At 39.9% G+C, this 25,428-nt stretch overlaps 1 protein-coding gene across 8 annotated transcripts in view; it reads left to right on the top strand.

The window, feature by feature from the left end:
* The window catches only part of SFMBT2 (Scm like with four mbt domains 2), a 251,723-nt gene that overhangs the window by 116,652 nt on the left and 109,643 nt on the right, over nucleotides 1-25,428 (top strand). For 7 of the 8 annotated variants that reach the window (XM_066279374.1, XM_066279376.1, XM_066279375.1 and 4 more), the window contains 3 exons: nucleotides 3,927-4,015; nucleotides 5,661-5,907; nucleotides 13,424-13,521. In XM_066279374.1, the coding sequence (XP_066135471.1) occupies nucleotides 3,927-4,015; nucleotides 5,661-5,907; nucleotides 13,424-13,521 (434 nt within the window). Of the gene's footprint in view, nucleotides 1-3,671; nucleotides 3,748-3,926; nucleotides 4,016-5,660; nucleotides 5,908-13,423; nucleotides 13,522-25,428 lie in introns of all 8 variants that reach the window. The other variant, XM_066279377.1, reaches the window with a different exon arrangement.

The following is a 25,428-nucleotide window of genomic DNA, read 5'->3' as shown; positions in this document are numbered from 1 at the left end:
TAGACTACAGGAACTATAGTGTACTCTGCAGAATCGATTAAATATAAGTATAAATAGCTGCATGTGTAAACATTCTTATTAATGTAAGCATTGTGTATCAGCTATTCACTATTGATCTTGTTCTCATAAAAATATCAGCTACTGACTGGAATAAATGATCTGTGCACCGTGTATCCTATTGTGTTAAGATATTGCTAAATTTATCCAGAGAGATTGTATTTTACTACTTTATAATAATGGGTGATCGATTTTATAATAATGTGAAGAAACAGGAATAGAAACTAAAAATAAATTGGAATCCCATAACAGTGTTACATTAGGAATTATTTTCCATAAGGTAGGTTTTTTTTGGTGGGATACCAGTTTGTCAATGTTTCAAGATGTGATTATGATAACAATATTAACATTAATACCCAAATTAGGGAAGGAAAATTAAGAGATTAGAAGGCTAAAAAGTGCCATCATATCCTGGATGGAATTTTTATTCTAATTATAATTTTCAAGTTAATGCATTATTGTGATTTTTATACCCATGCCCATCATTTTGTATCCATGATTTGATCTACAAGTTTAGTGAAAGTTAAATTTGGATTGTAAGAACTTACTAGCTCATAAGTACAAATTTAGTTTGAGATATTTCATATACATTATTCTAAAAGGAATGTTAGCCTGTTATGTATTTCAATGCATTAAAGAAAGAATAACTGGTTGCATTATCAAGCAGTACTTCACTTTTTACTAAGGTTTTTTGATCATGTACACCTGAGTGATAACTACAGGGAAGTTTATGTTTATTGTCTTGTTCAATTCTTAGAATCACTCAATGAAAGAGTGCCCATTAAAAGTCACATACAGGCCCTGGCCAGATGGCTTAGTAGAGCATTGTCCCGTGCACCAAGGTTGTGGGTTCCATCCCCAGTCAGGGCACACAGGAGAAGCAGTCACTGAGTGCACAGGAAAATGGAACAACTAAGTGGAACAACGAGTTGATGCCTCTCCCTCTGTCTCTCTTCCTTTCTCTCTCCCTCTCTCTCAAATCAATGAAAAAATAAAGTTATATACGACCTCATAATAATGTATAGAATGTTAAGTAGCAAAGGCCTTTTTTTGTAAGGGTTTGCATAAATACTGTCCAAGGTTTGAATAATTATAGCATAAATATTAAATGTTTTGATTATGCAGAATTTTCTGAGGTACATACCACTTATTTTTTTACTTTTAACCTAATTTGTTACCACTGAGAAGTCTGTCATTTGCTTCCAACAATTCTTAGATAATGTCTTTGTTGAATCCTATTCTTCAGAGCAATGTAATGATACTACTTTTTGTGATTATACAAGGATATTTATACAACTGAAAGAGTCCTAAAAAGGTAAAGTGAAACTCCTTGTAATCAGGGAATGGTAAGTGCTGAGGAATGCATGTGTGTCCGTGTATGTGTAAGTTATAAAACATTCCTCACAGGCTTCATCTTTTTCTGGACTGTACTTACTAAAGACAGGAATACTTATATCAATATGCTTGAATCCCAGTAGTATGTAATGAGGTCTATTTCCCATAGTAGGAGCTTATCAATTTTGTTGAATCCTTTTATGATAAATCTTTCTGTTTGTAGGAACAATTTAATTCATACCCTCTGAAAAATTAATGTAGGCTCTCTTTTAAAAACCTCTAAGGGAAGGGATTCTGTAGTCCTTTGTTCTTAATAATAAGTGTAAGTGCTTCCATTTATAATTCAACATTCACTGTTGCCTCTTCTTTTCTTTAGCAAAGTCAGTGTTAAAATGTTTTCCTGACAAGTCAAAGACTGCTCCCTCACATCTTGTAAAGGCTCAGTCCTCTTGTGAGCTAGGAGATTCAGTGGACTGAGCACTCTTACTTATCTCTTATTCCTCCAGTGACCCATTAAAGTGCCAGTAAAGGAATAAAAAAATACCGAAACCAACAACAAGAAAGAATTGAAGAGAGACCATCACAGAAAAGAAATTTCAAAATGTTTCTGGCAGCCTGAAACTTGAAGAAGTCTTGGTGACTATTAGAACGTTGTGGGGGCTGCCACTGAAGGGTCCCTCGGGGGCAGAGGCCTTGGAATGCCAGGAAGGTGGGAGTCCCATGTGGGGCTGGAAATCACAGGGTTTAACTGGATGCCTGTAGTCAGAACACTTCCTGGCTCTCACTTCCCCCCACTCCATTGGCACAGCTCAGTTTACATGTGTCTTTTTTGATCCTTATAGTATTCTATAAGAAAATGTTGTAAGCGCAATTGTACTGAAGAAGATAGAGGATAAGAGAAATTGAATGAATTACTCAATACCATATTGCCAGTGATGGCAGAGCCCAGACCCTCCCCACACCATGACTTGGTTTTTCCCACCTCACCATGATGGTGTTCTTTTGTAATAACTCTGTTCCTTTAGTTTTGAGCCATGCCTTTGAAACACTTAGACCAGTAGTTCTCAACCTGTGAGTCATGGCCCCGGTGGGGGTCGAACGACCAAAACACCAGGGGTCGCCTAAAGTCATCAGAAATACACAGGTTGAGAACTGCTGACTTAAACAATCTGTACACCACTTGAGTCTTGAATCTTTCAGAAAGGCTAAGTATTGGATGTATCCAGGCAGTACTGGGGATCGCTGGCTCTTTATGTGATGTGAAGGTCAGAATCACTGTGCGGGTGGATGGGAATCTGGGGCATGTAATCACCTATTGCTGATTCTGTGAACCATTTGGTGCCTGGGGAAGGCTGATGGCCTTCCTGGGTGTGGATGTAACTGACAAAGGGTGGAGAGATCTGTAGCTTGGGAGATAAAGCTAAGAAGTTATATTTTGCTCAGATGTTGGGTTTTGAAGACTTATAGAATAGTGGTTTTGAAAGTATAATATTTCCTTTTTCAAAAATGTTTCTGAGTCATTCCTTCCTTTTTCTCAGAGCTGTCACCCCTGTTTTGGACCCTGCCACTTATATTTAGTTATCTTCAGTAGCTTCTGCGTCGGTTTTCCTGCCATTAGTCTCTTGTTTCCATTCAAGCCATTTTTTTTAATAGGCCAGATTCATTATATGCTGATGGTTCCTGTGATGATCATCTGTGTTTACATTTTTTGCTCTCCATAATTTTATTCTACCACCTAACATTTTTTTCCAGTGCTTTGTGCTCCCATGGTGCTGGATCTGGTGGGAACTGCACTGTCTTCCTTTCCTCCCTCCCTTCATCACTCTCATTAACATACACTGCTCTGCTCCATTGGAAAATTTCTTCTTTCTCCTCCTCCTCCTCCTCCTCCTCCTCCTCCTCCTCCTCCTCCTCCTCCTCCTCCTCCTCCTCCTCCTCCTCTCCCTTCCTCCCTCCCTCCCTCCCTCCCTCCCTCCCTCCCTCCCTTCCTTCCTTCCTTCCTCCTCCTTCTTCTTTCTTCCTCTACCCCTCCTTCCCCTTCCCTCCTCCCCTCCCCCTTCCCCCTCCTGCTGCTGCTGCTGCTTCTTCTTCTTCTTCTTCTTCTTCTTCTTTCTTCTTCCTTCTTATTCTTTTCTACTTCTATGAACTTTTATATAATCCAGAGCCTGGTTTTATTTTCTTATCTGGGAAACTTTCTCTGATTCTTCTAGCCCTCATTAATCTCTTTCTTCTTGGAACCAACTGAATTACATACTTTAAAATATCTTTGTTGTTTACAGAACTCTCTGAGTAGGTTGTAAGACTTCAGAGCCACCTAATTAATCGCCGTCATGCCCAGCAAAATCTAGGCACGTGGTAGGTATGAAGTCACATATTGTTGACAAATTTGTTGTTGTGATTTTAGTATGTAAGAATGGTGCTTAAAATTAAGAGAAGCATTGAAATAGCATACATATAGCAAAGTGCTATGCTTTTAAGTTTATTTGATACTCAAGTGGTATTGAAGTATGTTTTTTTCTCCTTTGTCTCACCAGCAATCAAAGAAAAATACACCGACTGGACAGAATTTCTCATTCGTGATTTGACTGGTTCCCGGACAGCCCCTGCTAACCTCCTGGAAGGTGTATGTATTATTGTTTACAGCTATTCTATGTCTGAAGCATCACAGTTACATGAGCTCAAATCTAACGGGATCTTTGCATATATCCTTCTGTAGATACATGCATATACACAGGTATCTATATTCAAAGAGCCTAACTTCCTATTTTTTTTAACTTACTCAAGTTAATGATTCTAATGGCATTGAATAATCTTCATCTGTGGTATAGTCAATAAATGGGAAATTAATTTGCTTCTATGTGAACACATTTTTAAATATGTTAGAATATCTTCTCACTATCCTGTGCAGTTCAGCCTCTGTCCTATATTAGTGAATGTAAATAAAATCTTATAGTATAACTTTTGTGTAGGTGAAACTAAGCATATTTAGGCTCTAATATAGTTTCAGAGTATATTGATAAATGGGTCTATTAACTATTCCACTGTAGATGCATAACCCCAAGATTTAAATATATGTGTTAAGTACTAATTGAATTAACACAAGGATAAATGTCTAATCATATTTAAATGTGATTAAGGTAATTTAAAGCACTAAAAAAATTTAATTTGAAATATTGATGGTTTATTTGAAAATAATTTTGTGATGAAACATTTCACTTTTACTGTCTATAGTAGAACAGGAAGAGAAATGTATTGTGTTATAAATAAGTATTGAGTTACCAAATCTCTGTGAAGAATGCCCCTGAAAAAGGGGGAAACACAATGAAAAACAAGGAATATAATGTGGATTTTGACAATATCATTATTCTCTTAACCTTAACCATAAGTTTCCTTTGATATTTTGGAACACCGCTAATATATTGGGTTATTGAGTTTGGTTTTGTGAAGATTTTGCTTGGTGTATTTGTTTATCTTAATAGCTACTGATATAATTGTTTGGTTAACAAAACAAAATGATGGTTGTTCACCCTTGTAAATGGACAAATTGTCTTACTTTTTAAGGTTTTTTATTTTAAGCACACTTGCTTACAAGATTGGCTGAACAAACACCCTTTTTATATGCTAACATGCTTAGTTTGCTTAGATAGGGCAATAATTTTATATATTCTCTAAAGCAACTATCAGGTTAAATGTAGAAATAACTTTACATAATGTTCGAATTAGTGTGTGTCATTATTGTGTATTAAACATGTCATCTACACATATTCATGCTTTATGCATTCAATCAAAGTGTGAGAGGGTCTTGCTTATTATAGCAGAGACCACCAGATACATGTCTGTTGAGTCTGGTATAAACTTGCATCCCCATGTTTGATGTATCTGTTAGAAAAATAGACATTTTGACACCACATCTTTTTTAGTTCAGCGCAAATTTGGGTATAATTCTTAAATGCATACTCATTTTTAACAAATGCAATTTTCTCTGGGAAGGGTGATTTGTTTGGTGAGAACTTAGCACAAACTGTTATTTCCTATTGACTTGTGATTTTTGTCATTGGATAGAGTTGGGTAAATGGAAGTGTGTGTGGGAGGAGAGGGAAGGGGAGGGAGCGAGGGCTGTGGAAAAGATGGGGGTGGAGGGAAACACCAGACTGTTTGCCAATAGCTTGGATGATGGTGTGAAAAAATATTATCTTCTGCTGTCATCTGTTTCCATGAGAACCTTAAAATAAAGTTTAAAATAAGGAGTTTTGCTTCTGTTTAAACAGCCTCTGCGAGGGAAAGGCCCTATAGACCTCATTACAGTTGATTCCTTAATAGAACTTCAGGATTCTCAGAACCCTTTTCAGTACTGGATAGTTAGTGTGATTGAAAATGTTGGAGGAAGATTACGCCTTCGCTATGTGGGATTGGAGGACACTGAATCCTATGACCAGTGGTTGTTTTACTTGGATTACAGACTTCGACCAGTTGGTTGGTGTCAAGAGAATAAATACAGAATGGACCCACCTTCAGGTAAGGGCTGAAGCTTTGCTGTTCTGAATTATTTGAGAAAAAGATGTGCTATTTTTCTGGATGTGTCTCTGGAAAATTTATGAACTTGTACATTTGAGTATGTGAATGTTAAGCATTTTAATTTAAGAATACTTTCTATAGAGAACAAAACTCAAGACCTCAATTACTAGTGATCTAAAAAGAGAAAGTGTGTTGGAGTATGTGGAGGTGATCTATCTACTTCCTTTGGAATCACTGGTTCAAAATGAAAGACAGTAGACTGGGATTTGGTTATATTTTCCTTTTTCTTTGGTGATTTTGATAATCTTGCACAGAGGTTCCCAAATCTCTACCTGTCCATCCAGTCATGTATATATACATACATACATACATATAAACATCCATACATATGAATTTCCAAACCAAATGCTTATCATTATATATAATCTGTTCTTACCTGGAAATAGCAAAGAGAAAAATATCCTACTATGCTTTTTGCCCTGACATATTGAAGATTTTAATTAGCTTCAAATGCACTGTCAAGTGACTTTCCCTAGTCTTAATTGCATAGAACAGTGCATTATGCTTTCTGCCATACCTAACTGGCCAATAATCTCAGTGTTTACAAAATAATAATTCTTGAATGTTTACTATGTGCCAGGTGATTTTACATCTGCTATGTTGTTTATTTTGATTCCAAGAAAGTGTTGCATGTTTGCTGTGAAGATTTCCTTTTATAGCAGAGAAAACTGAGACTGAGTTTAAGGTACTTGTCCGAGGTCACTCATCTTGTAGAGAGGAGGCACTGTAATTAAATCCCAGGTCCATTGCCCATTCCATTTCCACAGTGCCCCCTACTGGCCTCACTAAACTTTCGATGTGTAGTCTCAGAAGAAAAATGTTATATTCTTATGGAGTTAAGGATGCCAAGGGAGAAATACACATTTCTCCTAGAAATGTTGCTTTTCATTTTGGTGAATTTTTTTGGTGTACTGGAGGCAAAGACTTGGCTCTTTGCTTTATTAAAATTGTTAGCGATTTTTTTCCTGTAATAGTTGTCACTGTTTTTCAGTCTTGAGTAAGTGAAGCTAAGGAGTTTTATTTCCTTTTTCTGTCACTCAAGGGCTTTAATTGAAAAAAAACTTCCTAGTTCTGTATCTCATGTATTTGCATTTGTGTTAAATATGACAGGAGTATAGACATGTAACACAGTATTTTATGAGTATTATTGTTGTCAACATTTTGAGAAGCAGCCAAGAAATCCATTTATACCTCAAGTAAGTTTGGACTTTGATGACAAACAGAGGGCTTGTCGGTTTCTGAGGGGAGATCTAACTCATGCTTGCTTTGGGATTCAGAATGCTTCAGAATAAATTTACTTTGTGTGGAAAGCTGGGTGTATAAATCTTAGCTTAGTACCTAATTGCTTTATAAATTTTAGGAGAAACATATATTTGCCAGTGTAAAAATTTATAGCAAAGCGAAGGACTACTAGTAACCTCTTAAGTTCTCTAAAATGTCCCTTTCCCATGAAATCATGGGACTTGCACTCAAAGCAAGAATGGAACGTGTCAAGGTAGAAACTCAGCAAATATTTGCAGATGAGGGCTCTCCTCTTTTACATAATTTGATGTCTTTATAAGGTAAGAATAAATTGTGTTTGTCTTAGTAATTTTTTGGACATGAGTGTCCATTTCATTGAAGACTTTATGTGATCCATTAAAGACTTTGGCAAAGGCATTCCTCATCAAGAAATTATTTTCCTAACATTTAAATTGTCAGCAAGAAAGGTTATGTGTGCAAAGAATATAAAAGGCAAAAAGATACTTAAAATGTGACATTTAGTTTTTCAAAAGCAGTAGTTACAAGATGAAAACTGGATTGTGTTACCTTATTCAGCAGAACGATACCCCAGGGAGGCAGTTATTACTGCTGTCTACACATGGTATCAGAACCCAGTACTCTGTGGGTTTGTGGGAATTAATTTCAAGTCCCAGTGTGACTTGTAAAACTTATATGGTAACACTGTTTCCTTAACTGAAATATAGGTGGGAATAAAATTTCAGACTTGTATAGACAATATTAGGGCTTTATTTCTTTTTTATTCCCAACACCCTTAACTGGTGGTGGGAAGCAGAATTGGAGGGTTGGGGAAAGGGAGGCATATTTTGAGGTAAGCCCTTGTGAGTTTCCTTGCTCTCAATGCCCTTTTTGTTGTGCACCAACACCAACACTGTTGCTAAAAATAATCATAGCTCTTCCTTTAGTTTCACTTTTATTCTTTCTACTTTTTAAAGGGGCACAGTATTTTTCAACTGTTTGGTGCAAATAGAGGTAAGAGAAATAAGTAATAGAAGGAGCGAGGGGAGCTAGTGTTCAGGACTCCAGGAAGAGGTGGTGGATTTTACACAGTCCACCAGTGAGAAACCTATAGTCACTGTGCCTTTCTTTTCTGCTGTGAATCAGGGCGAATAGCTTAGGGATGGGAGGACACATGGCTGCTGGTGTCATGCAGGTGCAGCCGGAATAGGCTGAATCCAGCCTCAGTGAACAAAGGATAAGGGAAGAGAAACTGGTAAAATGCCAATAGTTATGAGGGGGCAGGAGCTTCCTAAGGTCCACAGTGATTCAGCCTCTATGAGGAGAGGGCCGGCAGTCCTGCGGTGCCTTTTCTTCCATGCTGAGTGGAAGGCAAACGGCAGAGCTTCTCTTGCCCTGTATCCGCAGCCCAATGCTCGCACTCATTTTCCGGCAGCTGATCTCCTCTGTTGTGTGGTCATACAAGCATGTCCCTTTGTAGAATGCTATTGGTGTGGCCCATGCCCGCTCCATGCCTTCAACCATACCATGAGAGGACTTACCACTCACTCTGTGCCTTCTGCCCTGCTGTCTCCCAGTACCTGGCTCAGTCCCTGGCACATAGTGGGTGCTCAGTAAATATTTGACTGATATGAATTGACTGGATAAAATGTCGGCTATGTTTATAGGGAAGGAAGGAACCGGCCAAGTCCACTTTCTAGGGGCCAAAGAAATGGAAGGGGCTTTGGAAAGGAATTTGCAATGGAAAGTCCAGCATGAAAACACCCCCAAAATGATGTGGGTTATACTGTCCTCCTTGCTCCTGGTGTGTTAGGGGAGTTTTTGAAAACAGAGCAAGTAGTGCTGCTCTTTGTCCATGTGGTTTCTTGTTTAGCTCCTGTGTTGGCACTAGGACATGTGAAATACATGGGGATATGGTCTGTGAGGTCTACTAAAGTGTTTGTACTTGTAAAAGGGTCTCCACTTGTGACACAAGCTGGAAAAACCTGCTAAAGTAGAAAGAACATGGACTTGGAGGTGGTGTCTAAGTTAGCTTCTCCTTTTGCTTCTGTCACTAGCTACAGGGCCCCTGGGCAAGGGGTTCTATTTCTTTGAACCTCAGTCTCCTCATCTGACATTTCTAGGTATTCATTCTGTGACCAGGGTATTATGGTTATATTTGGTTCTCTAAGGAAAAAGAATATTTTTTTGAGCTAAATAGAGAGAGAGATGAGAAGCATAAAGTTGCATCACTTTAGTTGTTCATTGATTGCTTCTCATACGTGCCTTGATCGAGGGGGCTCCAGCTGAGCCAATGACCTTGGGTTCAAGTCAGCAACCTTGGGCTTCAAGCCAGTAACCTTTAGGCTCAAACCAGCAACCATGGGGTCATATCAATGATCTCATTGTCAAGCCGGTGACCCCGTGCACAAGCTGGTGAACCTGTGCTCAAGCCAATGACCGCAGGATATTAAACCTGGGACCTCAGTGTCCCAGGTCAATGCTCTATCCACGGTACCACCACATTGAGGTCAGGCCATTTGAAGGCCACTCCTGCTTTTATATTTCTTGATGTTTGTAAAGCAAGGTAGAGTCATATATGTTCTTGCAGAAGCTAAGGAGATGAAACTTTTTGAGTTTTAATTTAAACTATATATATTTTTTCAAAATATTATGTCAACCTTAAAAACATTATTTTTTTCTGTCTTACTGTAGATAGATCTTGGAATCAGCAAATTTCTGCATCTAATTTAAATCCTTTTTGTCTGAACCTTTCCTTAGTCCAGAAAGAGCTGTTGATTTCTGTGTTAGCTCAGGCTGCCATGACAAAATGCTGTAGATTGGTGGCTTAAATGACACAAATTATCTTCTCCCACTTCTGGAGGTTGGAAGCCAAAGATGAAAATGTCAGCACAGTTGGGTTCTGGAGAGCGCTTTCTTCCTGGCTTGTAGATGACCTCCTTCTTGCTTTATTCTCACGTTCTTTATTCTTGCTTTCTTCTTCTTTTGTGTGTGTGTAGGGGAGCAGGTGGGGAAGAAAGAGAGAATATTACTGGTCACTTCTTTTAGAGAGCTCTAATCTCATCATGGCCCCACCCCCGTGACCTCATGCAACCTAATTACCTCCCAAAGGCACCATCTCCAAATACCATCACATTGGGGGGGGGGGGGGATAGGATTTCCACACATCTATTTTGAGAAGACATAAACCTTCAGCCCATAAAACTTTCCAGTGTCTGTTTAACAACCCTAGACTAGTCTTCCCTCACTGGTCAGAATCTGGTAGAAAAGAAAGGAGTGGAGGTTGCAGGGTGTGTGAAAAGAGGGAATTGCCCTTTGAAGCCTTCTTCACTTGGAGGCTGTGAGATGCTGATTTTGTGAACTTCATCTTCCACAGGACTTAGCTTGAATCAGCCTGCCAAACAGTTGCGCAGAGGGAGATCACATCATTTTTCTTCACTTAGGCTTTTAGTTAAAGATGAATCAGGATAGATTTTAATTGCTTATGACTTTCCCCAAAACAGGAATACACGATACGCTCTATTAAATTACCTGTAACACAATCATTTTAAGAAAATGTTTTATATTCTTTTAATGGTGCTATTTATTGTCCATAAACTTGCCAATGTAACCATGTGCTGCTCATCTAGTGAAACACACACATGGAATATTGATCTCTGCTTATTGAAATGACTAGGTTAAATCTTGCAGGTGGTTGGGCATACTGACAAAACAATTTGATTTTCACTTTGTAAGAGAAGAGTGAGTGCCTTGCCGTGGGGTTCGATTCCATATTAGGATTCAATATTCTCAAAAGAAGACAAAAATAGGATCTACTATCCTCAGAAAGAAGACAAGGAATAAGATTGTAGGGTAAAGACAAAATTCATGTGGAATCTGGGTGTCTTAGTTCATTCTGTCTGCTATAACAAAATACCACAGGTGATGTATAAACATTTGTTTCTCCCAGTCCTGGAGGCTGGAAGTCCAAGATCAAGTAAGTCACCAGCAGATTGGGTGTCTGGCGAGGCACTTTTCTGCGGGTGGCTGGCTGTCTTCTCACTGTCTTCACATGGTAGAAGGGCAGCTCTCTGTTTTTGTTTTTGTTTTTGTTTTTAGTAAGGTCACTAATCCCTCATGAGGGCTCCACCTCTGAATACCATCACTTTTGGAGGGCAGGATTTCAACATAGAGGGGGGGCTGAAAATATTCAGTCCATTGCAGTGGACTTCTTGTTACGTTTGTCTCTGGTTTGGTGGAAGAGAGGCATCAGGTGGCTGAGGGCTTAGCTTTCAGGATGTCTTGTGAGCATCTGAGATGACCTGGGTCTTCACGTCACCTCCCTCAGATCCGGTAGTTTGGATCTAGCCCTGGCCATTCTGGGTTTTCACTGTTTTGACATTGAGTAGCTTTTTCTAACCAGTCTTCTTTGACCCTCTGCTCTGTCTTTCCCCCGCCAGAGGCCTGCCTGACAGGCTGCAGGAGCTCAGGGCATCGGCACGGAAGACCTTTTCTTCCCTTTTTGTCACCCTCTGTGTCTGCAGACTCTGTTGTTGCTCTTGTCTTTTTAAGTCACTGCTATCTCTTGTGACTCGGTTCCCCTTTTACTGCCATGCTAAGGTGGGGTTCCCTGTGTCGTCCCGGAAAAGTGAATGTGTTCTTGTCTCCTTGGGAGGTCCAGGCTCTGGACTGTTGCTGACCTCCGTGCCCTGTTGAATGACTACAGTTGGCATCCTCTGGGCTTCAAAATTGCCCCCCTTCACTGACAGTTTGGTGCCATGCCCCCAGCTAAACCGCTGGGGCACTCTGAGGGCTTCTTCCACATTGTGTGGGACAGTTTATGGGTCTCCGTGACTCATCCCTTTTCCTCCTTTGTGGGGCCCTCTGATAGGTGATTTCTCACACAGCTCCTCCTTCTCACCTGAAAGGAGTCAATGATTCCTTCTCTGCAGAGGTATTATTGGGGCTTGGCTCTGTTCCCCCAAATGTGATTGATATTCCTAAGAAGACTCACATTCTACTTTTGTTCTGACATAAAAATGCCAAATTAGAAAAAAAAATTTTTTTTCAGAAGTAGAAGAGTATATATGAAATGCTAGAAAGGATTCCAGACCATATACACAGTGGAACCTATGTTATCATTAATACCTCTTTTGAGCCTTTGCCTAAGTGGCAGTGGATGAAGTGGGCAGAGCATGGCCGGTTCTGGCAACACTTTGCCCGCCCATACTTATGATAGTCTGAAAAGACTAAGTAAACTGCTACAACACAGGGGCTTCACACTCAAGGTGAGGTTGGAAGTGGGAGAATCAAAATATATGGTTCCGTGCTAAAAAGCAGACTTGCAAGAAATTAAAAATATGGCCACAAAGATTTAATGTTGCCTTTTAACTGTGCTTAGATTCATATTCATATCCTGTCTGTCTGAGGTAGCCGGGGTTGATATAGGAAAGATACAAACTTATCTACTTCAAGTGAGTGGTTCTGCACATCCTGTTTTGATAAGGTCTTAAATCTGTTGAGATCAGATCATAAAATTTCCCTGCAGTTTCAGCAATCAGTGAGAAACAAACAGTGCTCAACCAATTTTTTCTTTTAATTTTGCATTCACACAGTGTAACTTCCATTCGTAAATCCCTCTCCCCCCCACTGCCTGGGGAAAACTGTGGGCAGCATGTGGTGTGTTAGCAACATTTCAGGTGTAAATATTGAACATGCTTGGTAAATTTTAATTTACCTTTTAATAATTTCTGACTTACATGGACTATTTTTAGCATACGAGAGCCTAGAGATTTAGTGAAAAATATGCTATAATAACTGAAAATGCTAGCGAGAGTTGTTTCTAGTTGAGCTATTTATCAGATAATAAATTCTTCATCAGTGGACATTACTTCCCGGGTAATATACGGAATTTGGGACAGTGGATGACTGAAGATGTTGCTAATGTGATTTATACCATTAAGTTACATGCAGAATGCCAACAGAATGCATGTAAATGTTCTCTGAAGAAAGAGGCCTATTAAGTTTATTCTTCATTTCTGAAAGCGGAATCTTGAGTTGCTACTTAACTTCAGAAAATCCCTTTAGCAGGTGGCCTTTTATGGCGGGCAGGGTGTGAATTTTTATGGTTGCTGAGTATACCTGCGTATCATGAAATTCTGGGAAGATTAACTTCAAGAGAGAACCAGCCCTAGAACATTTTAGTCCTTTAACTCTTATGTGTTTGCTGTTTATACAGAAATCTATCCTTTGAAGATGGCCTCTGAATGGAAATATACTCTGGAAAAATCCCTTAATGATGCTGCAAAGTTTCCACTTCCAATGGAAGTTTTTAAGGTAAGATGTGGATTTGTAGCAGTTTGTCTATTCTTGTCAAGAAGAAACTGGCTTAAAAGTTTCCTATATCAAATCATTTCCCACTATGTAAAAAGCTACCTTCTTGGGTAGTTTTTGTTTTAAATGTTTAAAATATTATCTTTCATTTTGCTATATCTTATAATCTAACAGAGACACATATGACAAGCTATGGATTAATAATAATTATTATTTTTTAGGTTTACTGTTTTTCTCCTTAATGTATTATTGTAGAAATTTCATTTTTCACTTCCTCACTCCTTACTGAAAAAACAAAAGAAAATAGATCAAGTCTATTTTTTGGTATTTGTTTGGTAAAACGAATAGAAAATGGTGTTTGTCTCGATGATTCAGTTTCCTTGATGGCTCAAGAAACTTGTATGAGGACCTGCTGGATGTTAGGCTTTATTCTAGGTGCTAGTAGAAGGTGAAGGGAAGATACCACAACTGAAATGGGTAGTCAGGTTCTCAGCACTTGAACAATCATGCTTAAAACTTATATGAAGTAGGCTATTAAATTCTGCAGGGATGATTTATTTGGGTCAGGGGAAATTGTGAAACAAGCTCTTCTTATTTGGAACTTGAATCTGTGGGAGAGTCATACGCCATTTTTGCTCGAACACCAAACGTGGTTGTAGAAGACTGACAGGAGTTTGCTTTCAGTTCCGAGAGGGCACATGTCTCCTGTGCTGTGGAAGTTTCCTATGCAAAATGAAATTAGAATGGTGTTTAGGTACCACATACAGCCAAAGTTTAAGGCTTGGCTGCTACATTGGTGTCCTGAATTTTAGTTCTCACTAAGAATTTTAACCTGTCGCAGCAAATCGTTAGCCTTCCTGTCCAACACTTTTCTTGTAGGTAACATTTTATAAAACCTTTGTTTTATTTTTTTAATTCAGTGAGAGAAGGGGAGGAAGAGACAGACTCCTGCATGTGCCCCAACCAGGAACCATCGTGCAAGCCCCCTATGGGGTGATGCTCTGCCCATCTGGGGCTGCTGATCTGTTGCTCAGCAACTGACCTGTTTCAGCACCTGAGGTGAGGCCATGGAGCCATCCTCAGTGCCTGGGGTGAACTCTCTCCGATTGAGCCATGGCTGCAGGAGAGAGAGAGAGAGAGAGAGAGAGAGAGAGAGAGAGAGAGAATTAATGTGTGCGGGAGGGGTGAAGAAGCAGATGAGTGCTTCTCCTGTGTGCCCTGACTGGGAATCGAGCCCAGGATATCCACATGCTGGGCTGACACTCTACCACTGAACTAACCAGCCAGGGCTATAAAGACCTCTTTTGAAACCAGTTACATAATTATATTTTGAAGTTTAATTGAATGACAACCTTTGCAGTATTTTGAGCCTACTGTACTAGAGGAACAGTATAAATATAATATGTTATTAGCAATAGTGATCACTGACAACATTACCTTGGGTTTTTTGCTAACTGATCAAATACTTCTCATTTCTCTCTCCTTCCCACTCCTCCCTTTTCTGATAATATTCTCCCCCTTCAAAAAATAATAATAATGAAAAACAGCATTTACTTTTTTGTAACCCGTCTAGCTCTGCTGCCTCTTCTCAGTCCAGTGGATGCTCACGACTCCTTTGACGTCACGTCCACAGTTGATAATCCACTCTCTTTACAGTGGTCTTAGAAATAGTTTAAAAGTACAAATATGATCCTGTCCCTCATCCTTGAAAAAATAAATTTTATTTTGTAAGATGTTATGCACAGGTGAGGAGATTAGAGAGTATTATAGTGGAAGTACAGGTGCCCACACTCCAGGGCAGACACAGCAGGCTGTGGGACACTAGAAGCCTTACCTGCTCCTGCCCTGTCTCCGGGCTCTGCCTGGGCTCCTGACAGCATACCTTTTGTGTTCATGATTTTGTTGCTTCTCTTTTTAGTGTTACCACCTGTGTATGTTTTCCTAAATGTGATCTTATTTACCTTTGACAAAATAGGAGGCAAGCACACTCCTAATTGTTTCAGGAGAGGGTGCCTTTCTGCTCTTTGGAGGGGAGAATGGCTGGACCATCTCATCAACTGGCTTCTCTTTTCCTCAGAGTTTACAGGAGAACTGAGTAGTCATGAGCTGATCTTCAGAAAAATAGGTATCATAGTCTTGTCATTTGCCAAAGTTGTAGCATGGACTGCAGGTCCTGGACAAGAATATGGACAGGAATCAGCTGGTTTATGTTTTCTGCTTTTATGACTTATTTGAGTGCCAGGAACAAGCTGAAGCCCAACATATAATATATATATATATATATATATATATATATATATATATATATATATATATATATATATATTTTTTTTTAAGCTGGAAACGAGGAGAGACAGACAGACTCCCGCATGCGCTAGACCGGGATCCACCCAGCACGCCCACCAGGGGGCGATGCTCTGCCCCTCCGGGGCATCGCTCTGCCGCGACCAGAGCCACTCCAGCGCCTGGGGCAGAGGCCAAGGAGCCATCCCCAGCGCATGGGTCATCCCTGCTCCAATGGAGCCCTGGCTGTGGGAGGGGAAGAGAGAGACAGAGAGGAAGGAGGGGGGTGGAGAAGCAAATGGGCGCTTCTCCTATGTGCCCTGGCCGGGAATCGAACCTGGGTCCCCCACACGCCAAGCCGACGCTCTACCACTGAGCCAACCGGCCAGGGCCGAAGCCCAACATTTCTATGCAGTTAATTGAACGTTGTCATCTGCTCCAGGAAGCTGGATCTAGAGCAGGGACTGGGAACTTGTTTCGTGTGGGGTCAGAATGAACCAGATGTGAACAGTCTTGGTCTGGCATTTGGTCCTCAGGTTACAAAGTCGATAAAACATGACAAGCCATCTTAGTGAGGTCGGCCTATAGCATTCCTTCTTACTTCTCACAGAGAAGTAAGTGTCTTTGTTCTGCCCTCATGCTTCGCTGACCATTTGTTTGGGAAAATAATTCTAGGTTCGGATTTGGAGTTATTCCTCCCAGTTTTTTCTTTCCTTCTCTGGAATCTTACATTCTCTTTTTTCTCCCTTGTTCTGAGATTTCGTGAAGGTGTGCTTTGGTGTGGGCATCTATTTTCTTTTTTAACGCTGGTTACTTCTGTTGTCAGCAACTCATGCCTTTAATTTGGGATATTTCTTTTAAAATGATGTCTCCTTTTTCTCTTTTATTTTCTTGATCTATGACTTTGTGGGTATGGTACTCCTAAACTGGCTTTAATTTTTTCCCCCTCATATCTATTTATTTTTATTTTTTTATTCATTTTTAGATAGAGAGGAGAAAGAGAGAGTGTGTGTGTGAGAGAGAGAGAAGGAGGAGGAGAAGTGGGAAGCATCAACTTGTAATAGTTGCTTCTTGTATGTGCCTTGACCGGGCAAGCCCAGAGTTTCAATCAACAACCTTAGCATTCGAAGTCAATGCTTTATCCACTGTGCCACCACAGGTCAGGCCTCAGATCTATTTTTTTATTTCCTGTCTTTTTGCTTCATTGTCCAAAGTTTTCTCAACTTACTGGTGTTGGCCTGTGTTATAAGCACTTGTTTGACAATTTTTTTTCTGGACGCTCTGCTTACAGCCTGCTGTTCCCATGACACGAAAGCATGAGTCTATGTTGTTGGAATTATTGATTTACATTTTTTTTCTCCCTGAATGATTTGTTTCCTCCACCTTGCTTTGGGTTTCTGTTATTCTTGTTAGAGGCTTTCCTTAGATACCTGAAAACCTTTGATTGTCTTCTCTTGGGCAGGTCTGGTCACTGAACATCACCTTGGAGGCCTACTTTTTGAAATAGTGCCTCCTTCTCCTCCCTCTCCTCCTCTTCTTTCTTTCTTTCTTTCTTTCTTTCTTTCTTTCTTTCTTTCTTTCTTTCTTTCTTTCTTTCTTTCTTTCTTTCTTTCTTTCCCTCCTTCCCTCCCTCCCTCCCTCCCTCCCTCCCTTCTTTTTTCTTCTCCTTCTTCTTCTTTCTCCTTCTCCTTCTCTTCTCCTCCTCCTCCTCCCTCTTCTTCTTCTTCTCCTCCTCCCCCCTCCTCCTCTTCCTCCTCCTCCTTCTCCTTCTTCTCCTTCTCCTTCTCCTTCTCCTTCTCCTTCTCCTTCTCCTTCTCCTTCTCCTCTCCTCCCCCCTTCTTCTTTCTTGTTTCTTTTTAAAAATCTTATTTATTGAATCTAGAGAAAAAGGAAGGGAAACACAGACAGACAGACAACTATCGATCTGTTCCTTTATGTGCCCTGACCAGGGATTGAACCTACAGCCTTTGCATAGCTAACCAACTGAGCTATCAGTCCAGGGCTATATGGTGGTTTTTCTTCTTTAGCTGATTTCCCAGGGGAGTTTTTCAACTTCTCACCTAGAGTTCAAGTTCCAGTTGCCAGTGTCCTCTAGTGGTGAGAAAAGGGCCCGGGTTCCTGTACTGAGTGCGCATGTGCCAAGTCTGATCACCATTTGTTTCGTGCCCTTCAGGAGACTTGGGGAGGGCAGCGGCCTTACAGTGTCGCATGAGGGAAGGTCCCCAGAGGCCCAGCTGCTTCCCAGGGAGTTCCTCAGACTTCATTTTATCTATTCTCTTCCCATGCACTTCCAGTTACAGACATATATTTGGTGTTACTGTTCTGAGAATTCTGCAGTCTTTACTGGGCAGGTTCTCAGCTTTTCTGCAGAAGGCTTGGAATTTGGCTGTGTTAACTATGTTAAGTTAGTTATCAATATTTCTCGTTTGTTTGCATTTCAGCTTTCATATCTTTGTTGCTGTTGAGTAGATTTGTGCTTTTTAAAAAAATTTCTTTACTGTAGTTTTGATTAGAGTTTAGGAAAAAGTAAAATTAGTGTAGATATTTAGTCTGCCATCTTAATCTGGCACTCCCATTTTTAAAACTCGTGTAGTTTGGACTGTAGGGTAGAGCTCCCATATCCTCCAGAGACACACTGAGCCTGGTGTCCCTCTCCGGCCTGTCCACACACTAGCTTTTTCTCTGTTCTTTAGATGCCCTTTGTACCTGTTTTGTTCTTCCTGTTAAATTCCTGTTCTTCTTGCAACCCCAAGTAAAAGTTCTGGCCTCCGTCCGTGTATAGGATGAGACTGGGCTCCGTTGGGTGCCCTCTGTGCTGCCTCTTCCCCCTGGTCACAGCTGTACTTGATTCTTTATGTCATAGCTGTCTCCTTTAGCCTAACTGGGAAGCTCCCAGAAGGCAAGGATTGTGTCTTGTTTGTTCATTGCCGAATCACTCAACCAAACACAACTCCTGGGCCACAGTAGTGCTCCACAAGTACTTGTCAAATAAATGAACTAAGTCTTGAATGTATCGATACATATGTGTTTAACTCTAATTAAAACATTTTGTGCTAATATAGGTTAGTTGGGTATATAGATTTATTTAGAACTATGAATAGTAAGACTTAAAAGGTATAAACATTTATAATCCTCATATATTTTTAATGTAAAATGTACTTATTCATTAAACATTTATTGAGCCGCTGCTCTCTGCAAAGGACTGTTGACCGGATTCCACGGTTTAATAATTTGTTTACATATTCCAAAATACGATTACTTTCTTTTCTTACTTTAATATCTATTAGAAATTAGAGTATTATTTTGATGGAATAACTGAGAATTATAATCAAAATCAATATTTTGTTCATAACTGATAGTTGCTATAATAGTAGCTACTCAGTACTTTTTAAATTTTTCTCAGCACCTACCACAGGAGGACATATGGAATGCATACATAGTAAATTAAAAACATTGGTTGAATTGAAAGTTATGTTTTCATAAAGCTTGTCTGGTACTTTTAGAAATGTTTTCTCTTATTTCCATTTGATGGAAAAGAAATGGGCAGTTTTACTTTTTTCTTTTAAGAAAGACAGAGACAGATAGGAAAGGAGAGAGATGAGAAGCATCAACTCATAGTTGCATCACTTTAGCTGTTCATTGATTCTCATATGTACCTTGACAGGGGTAGGGGAGCTCCAGCGAGCCAGTGACCCCTTGCTCAAGCCAGCAGCTGTGGGCTTAAAGCCAGTGACCATGGCATCATGTCTATGATCCCATGCTCAAGCCAGATGAGCCTATACTCAAAACGTCAGTCTCGGGGTTTTAAACCTGGGTCCTTAGTATCTCAGGTCAGCACTGTATCTACTGTGTCACCACCTGGTGAGGCAGTTTTACTTTCTTAACCTTACTTTGTATGGACTGAGTATTTGCACATTTAATTTTGAAATCATGAAAACAATCACTGTGTTAGTTTTCCAAGGCTGTTGTAACAAATTGCCACAATCTGGGTGGCTTAAAGCAATGGAAGTTTATTCTGATATAGTTTTTGAGATGGAATTCAAAATAAAGGTATCAGTAGGACCCTGCTTCTCCTGAAGACCGAGGGAGAAACACTCCCCTGCGTCTGTTCAGACTTCTAGTAGGGGCCTGCAGTCCTTAGTATCTCTGGGCTTATGGTGCATAACTCTAATCTCTGCCTCTATGCTCACGTGGCTTCTGTGTGTCTCTCCACATTTCCTCATACATTCCGTTCAGGCCCATGGTCATGCAGTAAGACTTCAGTTTAACTTGACTGCATCTGCAAAGACCCATTCCCAAATCAGGTCACATTCTTGGTTCTAGATGGGTATGAATTTTTAGGGGACACTATTTCACCCAGTGCAACCACATTTTATGTATGTCCGGTAATTTAAGAACTCATATTATAGTATTATTCTCTATTGAGTTATTCTACTTACACAGAGGTAATTAAGTTCAGAGAAATTGCATAGGAGGTTCAAACTAACTTAGCAGTTATAAAAACTAGAGAAACTTTCTGCATCTCTCAAGTTTTTAGAAGTTTCAGCAAGCAGTATTACCCAGGGTAAAAAAATATATTTTTTTTCTGTTACCACTATTTGATTATCACTGTTCTCAGCAGGGAAACTTTTTATTTCTTTCGTTATGGTAAAAGTTATGTATGCTTGGATTCATCTGAGAATTGTCCTAGATCAGCAATTTTCAACTGATGTGCCACAAGAATTTTTATTTTCTAATTTATTTTTACTTTTTATAAGAGCCTTTTTTTTTTTTTTTTTTACAGAGACAGAGTCAGAGAGAGGGATAGATAGGGATGGACAGCAGACAGGAATGGAGAGAGGGAGAAGCATCAATCATTAGTTTTTTGTTGAGCGTTGCAACACCTTAGTTGTTCATTGATTGCTTTCTCATATGTGCCTTGACTGTGGGCCTTCAGCAGACCGAGTAACCCCTTGCTCCAGCCAGCCACCTTGGGTCCAAGCTGGTGAGCTTTGCTCAAACCAGATGAGCCTGTGCTCAAGCTGGCGACCTCGGGGTCTCGAACCTGGGTCCTCAGCACCCCAGTTCGACGCTCTAACCACTGCGCTACCACCTGGTCAGGCTATAAGAGCATATTTGAGTTGAACAGATTTCATATGCTGGGGAGCAAGATCTCAAATGCTTTCTGCAAGAATTTTTAAAACATGAAATACCTGACTATTTAGTCAGGGGCACTGACCTCTTTTTTTTAGACTGACAAAAAGTGACAACAGCCAACACAACAATAGCCATCCAGTATGAATAAATCACAATTATACCTATTTTTTTTGTCAGATAAGAAAAAAAATTTTTTTTAGTGTGCTGCAGAATTTTAGTAATTAGATTATGTGTGCCATGAGATGAAAAAGGTTGAAAATTGGTGTCCTAGATGTGTGTTATTTTAGAAAATTACCATAGTGTGTAGCTGTCTGAGGCATAAATCAAGCTAATATAAGCACATTTAATGGATAGAGGTAAGCAGTATTTCAAAGTAATTCTTTTAAATTATTTTACACTTTAGATAAAATGTTTTGATGGAATGAATCTCATTATACTGCAGTGTTGGTCATTTTGCGGAACGTGTTTACCTATCTGCATTGGAATCTGTGTACCAGTGTCTGTAAATGCAATCTGATAGAATTAATATCTGGAATTCCCCTTCTGTCATGAACACAAAACTGTAATGGTATAAAAACAAGCTCATAATTATTAGTATTTCTGCTCTTCTTACCTGTTACTATAGAGAACACTATGAATGGCTTTTGGATACCTTAATATATTGGTGATTCTGACTTCTCTAATTAGGAAAATGCAGATAATCTTCAAAATGTACATTTACTTGAAAAATAAGTAATTAATGAGATGGGTTCAAAAGGGTGAAGGGGATTAAAAAATGCGTTTTATTGAAAAATCAATAATGAAATCACTGTATTTTCCCTGAAAGTCAGCTGCTTTAGTAGGACACCTAATAAATTGCTATAAAACAATTTCTATATTAATACTAATTTACTCTTGAAAAATAATTAGTTTACAGAAGTGACTGTACTGAAAGCCAGCACGGTCTCTCCCTGGCTGTCTTTGTTGCTCACATGTAACCTTTGCAAGACATCATTTAATTGACTTATAACACACATTTGCCATTGTTAAAGTGAGCCACTGCAGTTTCAAAAAAGCTTTTTAATTTTATCTTCATAATAATTAAGTTTCTTGGCTAGTGATTCCTGTACTGCTTTAGGTTTCTAATCACTAAGTGTTCTCTAAGATAACAGTGCATGGGTTTTGGAGAATTTAGTTAAGTTTTTAAAATAGGGCCAAGGGAGACTCAAAATTAAGAGTTTAATTATAATTAATATAATATTTGGTGTATTAGACATTCATAAGCCTTCTGTAATTACTGTTCCTATAAATTGTAATCTACTTTTGTGACCCCACTTGTTTGCCAATGTTAAATTATAGGTTTCGGCCCTGGCCGGTTGGCTCAGCGGTAGAGTGTCGGCCTGGCGTGCGGGGGACCTGGGTTCAATTCCCTGCCAGGGCACAAAGGAGAGGCGCCCATTTGCTTCTCCACCCCCCCTCCTCCCTCTCTGTCTCTCTCTTCCCCTCCCGCAGCCAAGGCTCCATTGGAGCAAAGATGGCCCTGGCGCTGGGGATGGCTTCTTGGCCTCTGCCCCAGGCGCTAGAGTGGCTCTGGTCGCGGCAGAGCGATGCCGCGGAGGGGCAGAGCATCGCCCCCTGGTGGGCAGAGCATCGCCCCTGGTGGGCGTGCCAGGTGGATCCCGGTCGGGCACATGTGGGAGTCTGTCTGACTGTCTCTCCCCGTTTCCAGCTTCGGTTAAAAAAAAAAAAAAAAATTATAGGTTTCACTGACCACTCATATATATATATGATATCTGTAATATCTATGGATAAGAAACAGTAGCTCCCAGCTGGCCAGGGAATGGAATAAGTATTTTCTCTTAGGAATACAGATATGGTGCCTGGGGAAGCACGCTGTCCCGCTTACTACATTCATGAGCACACCTTGAATTTTGAAGAAAGATCATTATTTAAAAGGTCATTAAAGTCCATTATCTATTTTTATCAGTTAAAGAAGTGAAATTGTTTGGGGTGTTTAAAAAACAGACTTTACTTTTTAGAGAAGTTTTAGTTTCACAGCAAAATTAAGGGGAAGATACAGAGATTTCCCACATCTCCTCCATCCTCACGTGTGCACAGCCTCTTCCACTGTCCTCATCCCCCATGGGAGCCGAACCTTTGTTAGCATTAATGACCCTACATTGATGCATCAGTTTCACCCAGAGTCTATAGCTTCTGTTAGGGTCATTCTTGGTGTTGTATATTCCATGGGTTGGGACCAACGTATAATAACACATACCCACCCTCGTAGGCTCTTGTTCTCCCTGGCTTCCTGTTATCCCTCCAAAACCAGCGTGCCCTCCTCAGGCCTTTGCAATAATGCTGTCGCTTGGAAAATGATGCTCCCTGCTTCCTCCTTGGCTTCTTCTCTCCCTTTCTTCAAGTCTCTGTTTAAAATAAAACATTCTCCACCATTCTCTCCCTATCATCATCCCCTGCTATGCTTTTCTTAATTGCATTTATCCCAAGATGTATTTTGTATGAATTTTATTTTTTGCATCTGCTCTGTTTTTTCTAGCTCAAATGTAAGCTTTACAAGAGTGGATTGTTTATTTTTAAGACTGCTTCACCCCCAGTGCTTTGGACAGTGCCTGGCACACAGTAAGCACTCAATAAAAATTCTTGAATGGATCAGTGGAGAAATAAGTACAGAAATCAACTTAGAAGAATAAAAACTCCAGAGAGGTCATCAGTATAACATCAGTGAAGTAAATTTTCGCATCCTTGGATGACTACATAAAGCAAAGAGGGCTCGATTGTTAATAGCACCATGAATTCACTACTAAGCTGGTATTGTCATGATCAACTAAAAGTACCCTAGATCTGTTTGTGGCTAAGAAGAGAAAATAGTTGAGAGTACTGAGAAGAATATTAGGAATGAATTGAAATTAAGAAAACCTCTCGGCATTAAAGACACCCATGTTCTCTGAAATCCCACTGCTTGGGAACTTGCTGTGTCAGTGTTTGCTTCTTGCTGAAAATGATCACAGAGTAGACTTAATATTGTCCCATCTGTGCTATGTGTGGGCTGTTTTCCTTTCAAAGTATCTCATCCCTATGATCTCTCTGGTTCTTTACAGTAATGTATTACAAGATGCTGTGGTGTTATATATTATTTTCTCATGTATCATGGAGATACAATGAGCCTGAGGAAGGAGAGCAGTTCAGTTCAGGAATCAAGCTGGCCCTAAAGGACTGGTTCTCCTTTTAGTTGGTCTGGTTTTCCCCTCTTTTGCTTTACCTGTCCTAATAGCACACCCACGTCCCTCAGATATGGAGAAATGTGCGTAGATGAGATGTGGTTGAACAGGGACAGTCCAGTGCTTCTGGGTTATTTCCATTTTATTGGAAGCTAAAGAGAGATGTGTTTTTCGATGGGATCCAGGATGCTTGCTTGATCCATTCTGTTATTGTCTCCTTGACCAATTCCCAGTCAATATCTGTGGCTAACGAATGTTAAAAAGAGCTGAGGTCATGATGACTGAGTGTTTTTTTTTCTTTGTTAGAACTCAGGATTACAAGTGTTCTCAGTCTAGAACATGGATTAAACGCCTAGCTCTTGGTGTCCCTCCCATTGCTCAGTTTCTGTCATCTCTCACATAGGTAGCTGTTAAATGGATTCACAATATGTATACATGCCAGATACTAGTTAAAAGACACCCTGAAATCTGTAAATTAAGGGCTTTTAGCAATGGCAAAACAGTAAGTGAAGCAGTAAGTTAGGTCTGGTCTTAGGCCATGCCTGTCATACTTTCTCCATTGCATCTCACTTTCCCCCTAGCTTAGTGCTACAATAAACAAAGGGGAGTGGCAGCTGAGAGGAAGCTGAGTGATAATAAAAGGTGCTGTGTGCAGCTATTATTATTAGCAGTAGTACAAGCAAACAAACTTAAAGAAATAAAGCATTCTGTGCACGTATTTCTTTCTGTTAAGTGTTCAGGCACTGCTGGTAATGTACTAAAGATTCCGCATCTTGCTACTTCCTTAGTTCTCTTCAGCTTTGAATTATGTACCTGTCAGTGTGATTATAGATTTAACCCTTAGCAGTGAATCTTTCCTGTATTTTGGCGTCTGAGACCTCAGTAAAAGGCCGGAGAGAGAACATCGAGTGTGTCAAGGAGAGAAAAGCCTTCCTTTCTTATACCATCTGGTACAGCCAAAGGGGTAAGAAAGGATGTGAGTTGTTCTGTTAGGATGGATTGTGACGTTGTGGTTTCCATGGTGACTGATTTTTTTTTCTTGTGTTCTGCAGCTAAATCCAGTAGTAATAAAAAAATTCATAGCTAAGTTTGGCCTTCAAATGGGATACTTAGATTCGCTCAGATTTGTAGGAACAGAACTCAATTTTTTTGACCTGACATTCCCTGTTCAACCTGGCAGACTGTCCTGATACCAAATAATTTAGTAAAAAATGTTTGTGTGGCATGTGGTTGCTATTTCCTCTGCATTGCATTAGATCCAAATGAAAAAGGC

Source organism: Saccopteryx bilineata, chromosome 5, assembly GCF_036850765.1.
Source record: "Saccopteryx bilineata isolate mSacBil1 chromosome 5, mSacBil1_pri_phased_curated, whole genome shotgun sequence".
NCBI lineage: Eukaryota > Metazoa > Chordata > Mammalia > Chiroptera > Emballonuridae > Saccopteryx > Saccopteryx bilineata.
The sequence above is the reverse complement of the archived record's forward strand: the minus strand, read 5'-3'. Positions and strand labels throughout refer to the sequence as shown.